A 6,759-nucleotide genomic window follows, 5' to 3' on the forward strand; every position below is an offset into this window, starting at 1 on the left:
AATATACTAGTGCTATAAATGTTGCATCAATAAAGATTTTGAACAGAAATATACTATAGCTAGATTATGATAAATGAATCAATAAGATCATTCCAAAGAGTAGGCTATTAATATTGAAAAGATAAATACAATTGAATGAGCATTAGCAAGATCAACCAAGAGATTATAGCCTACCTCACCTTAAACTAAATGAAGAATTTGAGATTTAAGTAGTTCTATAGGAAGCTGTATAGTGGAATTTATCAATTTGTATTTACTTGAATGATATAAGTATACGATCACCCTTTCATCTTGATGCAGGTTCTTCATTTTATGTTTATGTGAATCATTAACTACAAAGAAAGCCATTTCCAGCATCTTCCTAATGTAAACACTTGCCATGGTAATTACAAGAATAACAATAGTACTAGAACAACAAAACAACATATAATTAAATATAAATTTATAAACATAATATATAAAGCAATCAATTTAACAACCAATGTCCATGTCTGCAATCTTGAATAATACGAATCAATAATAATTTATGATAATGATCATTCTTCTCACCCACTCTCGTTCCAATCATTTCCAACCAATGTTGAAAGCAAGGAGTACGAAATAGACCTTCGAAATATTTACCAAAGTGGTCGTCGTGATATATAATAAAGAAAATGATTTTAAAATATATTCCAAACGGGCAATCATCAACAATTGTATCAGCTTTATTACCATTATCATGGAAATTACCGCACCCGTTACAACCAGCGAACTTGAAGAATATTGTGGGAAACCAAGAAGCAAAACCTTGGTATTTACCAAAAACGCTGAACTTCGTTTTATTAATATCAATCTTAAATGAATCTTTCAAATCAACACCTCGAACCATTGGTATAGTCTTACCATCACGTATGAACTCAGTAAAAAATACAGGATTAAGTCTAACTTGATAAAACAACTTCTCTAAGATTCTTTTGTATAGAATTGAAACATATGTTTTTCCATTTATTTTATACGTTCTCAACATCTTATTATATAAATTCCTTTTATATTCCTCCACCTTTGTCAATAGGTTTTCTTTGTTATCGTGAACAATTTTAAGTATTTCAAGCCCTTCTCCTTTTCCTCTAAACTCAATTATTTCCTTCTCACTTATTAAACCCACCATTAAAAGAACTGAAATAGTTCTTGTCATATTATTTAAATAACGACACTCTTCAAATGAAGATTGATTATCACGACAGAGACCTGCAGGTAAAAGACACTGATCACAAATAGAACCTTCTTTATCGGGACCTAATATACTCTTTAAAACACCCTTGATGTAAGCATAAGTAAATGGAGCAAATAGTTTGTTATCGGTTCCAATGACATCATCTATTGCCTCAAATAATGCTTCTAAGCTTTCCCTTTGCAATCTTTTCATTTCTAGTTGTTCTTCGCGTGACTCTTCTAAAGATGAATCAATAGGTGTTGGTTCACTATCTGATGAAGACATTTCACTATCTGATGGAGATTGCTCTTGATCAATTGAATATATTTCAGGGTCAATTGTGGATAATTCTGCATCAGAGTGATCATCTTCAACCTCTTCAAATCTGTCATTCTCTTCAATGGGATCAACTCTTCGTCTCTTCCTTGATAACGATTGTTCAATAGACGAAGAACGTAATTGAGGCGGGAAAGCAATCATGGATACAAGTTCTTGTAATTTTGGATTCTTCTCAGGATGCCTTAAATCGAGGCTGCAGCAATTGTAGTGACCGGGATGTTCCAAATGATAATGCTCAGCAAGCTGTTCCGTTAAGCACCGATTTGGATCCAAAGGCTCATCGGGTTTTTCCAAGTCATCTATTTCATCTCTCGATTCTTCCAATCGAGGTGTTCTCACTACTAAGCAAACTCCTAAGTTTCTGGTTCTGCCTGTGGTCTGGATGTATTCCATACGCGATGGTAAATAATTATAAAAGACAACTAGGTTCATATTCACATCAATGCCTACCAGGGCCACGCATGTCGCAAGGAGTATCTTCTTCCCTGTCCTTAGCTTTTGGAATTCTTGCCTCTTGTTTTCAGTATCGCCGGTAAGAACAACAAACAAGTCCTCATTGAATTCTCGCTTAAGCATCTCATGTTTCCTGGCTAGTTTAGTCTTACTACCAAAATATAAAAACACAATTGAATTCTCTTCTGGTTTGTATCGAAGAAAATTCCGAATCGTAGAAATAATTAAAGCATCTATGACCTTATTGGATTGAGTTGGTAAGCAAAGTTGATAAATTCCATCATTGGGTACTTGGGAAACGAAATTTAATGTTTTTGGATCAGGAACCTTGAGTCTATTAGTAAGATCATTTTTAAAAGTTCTACCAACTGTCGCTGAAAGATAAATCCTCTTCCAAAACAAATGTAACGTTCCATCTGCATAATTCATAAATTGTCTAAAAGAATATTCCTGAAGAAGGCAATGTATCTCATCGAAAACCACAAGACCCAAAGCATTTGTTTTAGCAAACCTCAAGTTAAAGTTTGCAATAAATTGGTTGAATTCATCTTTGACAAACTCGTTGTAAACACCAACCATGACATCTGTTTGAGGAGAAAATTGGGCAAATTCTTTCACGGATTGAACAGTAAGATGCAGCTTTAGTCTATCAATTAAATCAAAGACCAAAAACGTATATGGGACCATTATTATCGAAAGTACACGCTTATGGGTTTTTGGATTCTGTTGATGGCGAAGTTTGAATGCAATAAGCGGGATAGTATAAAGAAGGGTTTTCCCATACCCTGTAGGAGCCTGGATAAATCTATCAACAGCTTCACCATAAGCTATATCAGTAACTGCAAGTGCTTGATTGGGATCTCTATATTGGAAATTGTCGTACATTTGTTTACCAGCTCCCTGGATGTCTTCTGTGAACAAATATCTAAGCAGGTTAAACTCGGTTGGACATTTCCTTGGCCCACTAAGTTCAACAAATTTACCCTGAGGATTCAGATACCCAATATTAATAAAAGCAAAGAAGGAATTGAAATAACCTTGTGTCAACTCAATATCATCTAAATAATGCATGCTTTCATTACAATCCAATGTAACACCATAATGCCCGAACCCAGTATCAGGATGGTGACCAGCCTGTGCTTCACTCAATCGTTTACCAACAGCCACTATGTATTCCTGTCTATGTTCCATTTTGAATCGAATAAAAAACGCAACAGCTTGCCTCAAAACTCTTATCTTCAACACATCACCAATATTGATCCCAAGCACCTTTGCTTGGAATGAATACATCTGCTGTAAACTTATTAAGCTTCCTTCACTATTAACAAACAAAAACTTCTTATAGAAGACTTCCTTCATTACATCTGGGTCTCGGATATTTTGTGCGTCAAAAATCTTCTCTTTAATGGTAGGAAAATTAGGTTCTAAAAGACGAATTAATAACCCTCTTATCACTGTAACGTGAGTTATAATGCATTCCGAGATTTCCCGTGTTGTCATACGGACTCGTCGAATATGTGTACGGTTCTTGTTATAATGCAGTTGAACTAACACCAAACCATCACGGAAAACCAAATCTCTTTCCTCGTAGGAATCCCCATGGAAGTTTAACCAAAGAAGCTCGGTACTTCTATACGAGTTGGCTCCAGCCAGATACATAGCACAAGCCAATGCCTTTGTCATTTCATCTATTATCTTTAGCAAATCCTTCTTCTGGTGCTGCTCAAGCCCATCATCATTAAGTCTTCCATTATCAAAAGAACCACCCAAGCAGACACTGCTATAATCAGTTTTTGCTGTTTGTATAAATTCTTCATAAATCTCACTAATCAAATAATAACTGTTGGTGATATTACAAACTTGCTGGAAGTGGGTCTTATAAGCTTGAATTGATTTGAAGTAAACTTCCGTTAGGTATGATTTATCCACAGGAATACCATTCACATAGCACTTTCCATCTTCATCACTAGCTTCAACATTGATGTTTCCTTGACCCTTAGCTTTCAATAGTGCCTTGTGGAGCATATAAAGCAAATAGTATCCCTTGTTGATCTTCAGCCAATCTCGGCCTGTTGAAAATTTGTCGATAACATGTTCATCTGAAGTTAAGAATACACAATACTTGTAAACATTCTGGAGAATTACCAATTTCAGCAAGATTGTCTGGTTATTACAGAAACTACCACCTTGAAACTTTCTGAAAAATGCAAATAATAACGTTCTCAAAAAGGTAGTGCCATCACCAGATTCAAAATGACAAAAAAGATTAATCATTTTCAAAATGCGAACTTCATCACTGCTTGCTTGAACAATTTCATTAACGAGTTCCTTACACCTTTCAGAACATGTATTACCAATAAAACTAAAGCTTTGATAACAATGAAGAATACAATAAAAATGGCCAAAGTATCTGGAATAAGTGCCCAACGTTTGATCTTTGTGAATTCGATACAATTTATCTGGATCCTTTCTAAAATGAAATGAAGGAGCATAATAATTCCTGGAACTTTTATCATTCATGACACTGGTATAAATCAGAATATAGATCCTTTTTCCTTCATCAATTAGACTAGGCCTTGTACCCATCACTAAATAATCTAAATCTTCATTGGTGAAAATATATTCCTTAAATTCGTCTTCTAAGTAAGACATTGAATGTTCTGTCCTAGTATCTGGAAGATTGAAAGACAAATCCCTATGTTTACCTTGTGTGCTCCGTTTCACATGGATGACAAATGACTGGTTGTGTCCCATACTAACTTCAAGGCCTTCGACAGTTCCATATGTGGTGGCCCTATTCGGGGAAGTTACCAATTTCCTAAATTCAACTCCATCTACTGTAACAAACTTGGTTTTGAAGAATTTACTATCGACATAATCTAATAAAACAGGGTGCTTGAAATAATATAATCTAGTTTTGCGGTTGTACAACTCTTTCAAATCAAGTATACGACCACCACGACCTTCCACCAATTTCTTAAGTGTGGCATTAGAGTTAAAGAAGGAAGAGCCTGTTCTGACAATTTCCTTTTTCTCATTGATAAGCAAACCATGAACGTATATGAATTTCTTTATTTGTCTATGCTTGGTTTCAATCATGTACACATGTTTATCTTCACCTAATTCGGTGATTCTAGGGAATTTGCGGTTTTCATTTTGTTCATCAGATATTGGAATGGTAGAAATAGGTTGTTGGGCAGGGGTAATAGATTCCAGAATTTCATTACCAATAATACCAGGAGATAATGCATCAGCATTCAGCTCACCTTCATCAGATTCAAAACCACCACCAGTAGGAGACAATGGATCAAGATTCAATTCATCTATTTCAAATTCAACAGTTCCACCACCAGAAGGAGAGAGCAGATCAGGAGTCAATGGATCAATATTCAATTCATCTAATTCAGAATCATCAACACCAGAAGAAAAAGCATCATTATTCAATTTATCACCACCACCAGCAGGAGACAATGGATCGGGATTCAATTCATCTACTTCAGAATCATGATCATCATTCAACTGTTCACCAGCAGTTAATTGATCAGAATTCACTTCAGGAGCAGTTAAAGCATCACTACTCAATTCATCTAATTCAAATCCAGGAGCATCATATACAACTTCTTNTTCCCTTCTTTTTGCCAATAAAATAGCAAATGGTCCAGGAACTTTAGCTGGCACTGGTATTGGTTCAATGGTCTCAGATTGGGTTGAAGTTGCATCAGGTAATGGTAAATCTGTATCATTTGTATCAGAATAATAAGAATCACTATCTTCAAGACATTCCTTAACTTCTTCTATTCTTGAAGTATCTGGGGTAGGCAACATTTGAACATTTCTCCTTAAGTTGGCATTTAATACGGCTGGAGCTCTTTCATTTTCAACAGAAGCATCTTCTTGTCTACAACGAAATAACAAATCATCTTCAAGATTATCTAATTCCAGCTCACTGAATTCATCTTCAGAGTCCGAATACGCAAATAAACGATGTTCTTCAATATCTTCATATGTTTCTAAATCTTCCATTTCAAATAGTAATTGATTGCAGTTAAAGTAATAGACAGAGAATTGAGAAAATTTAAGTAGTAAGTAGAGAAATCAAGAAGTAAGAGAAACGTATGTATTGGGATAAAAACTCTCTTTGACGGAGATTTACAATATACAATATCGAAACAGATATGGACGCGTCTTATTAAATTCTATAAAATATTTTTAATATACAAACGGGGTTCTTAAATTAAAACAATCTGAATTATTTTTTATTGTTTTGGTTTGGCTATCTATATAAAAAAAACCCGCATCAACCGCAGTTATTCATCAAGCAACCTGCCGAAGAAGTTGGTTTCTCACTATAAATTCCGTATCAACCGCATCTACTACTCCATCTTATCGACGGCTGAAAATAAATCTTCAACGGGAAAAATCCTTTTCCTAAACTCGAACTTTCAAATTTTCTCTTAACTATGGCATCCACTAACAAAAAAAATCCTCAACTTGAGGTCTACTTTTCGCCCACTTTCGCCCTATTCCAAAGCTCGAACCAATGACTTAACACAAGGGTTATGACTTAAAAATATGTAAAAAATTTACCAGAAAAAAAAGTTAGTACTATAAATCTGTAAAAATCTTACAAAAATAACTTCAATTGTTAAATAACATGTAGCTCCTATGCAATGTTGTACTGTCATGAAATGCTAATATAGTCCTACGACTACCCATAATCACTACAACAAGGTTATGATATCTCCCCAAAGCAAAGTAGCTAAGCATAGACCAGA

The 6,759-nt window shown here is 34.8% G+C and overlaps 1 protein-coding gene across 1 annotated transcript; it reads right to left on the minus strand. All coding sequences in view use genetic code 12, as the record gives it.

Annotated features, from left to right (window-relative positions):
- Nucleotides 1-466: 466 nt before the first annotated feature.
- On the minus strand, nucleotides 467-6,007 carry J8A68_006162 (uncharacterized protein; the record flags this gene model as incomplete). The annotated part of the gene is made up of 1 exon (XM_049410303.1): nucleotides 467-6,007. One exon carries the CDS (start codon nucleotides 6,005-6,007, stop codon nucleotides 467-469), a length of 5,541 nt encoding a protein of 1,846 aa, XP_049260564.1.
- Between the last annotated feature and the right edge of the window lie 752 nt (nucleotides 6,008-6,759).

Source organism: Hemisphaericaspora subhashii, assembly GCF_019202705.1.
Source record: "Hemisphaericaspora subhashii strain CBS 10753 chromosome Unknown scaffold226, whole genome shotgun sequence".
Taxonomy (NCBI): Eukaryota; Fungi; Ascomycota; class Pichiomycetes; order Serinales; family Debaryomycetaceae; genus Hemisphaericaspora; species Hemisphaericaspora subhashii.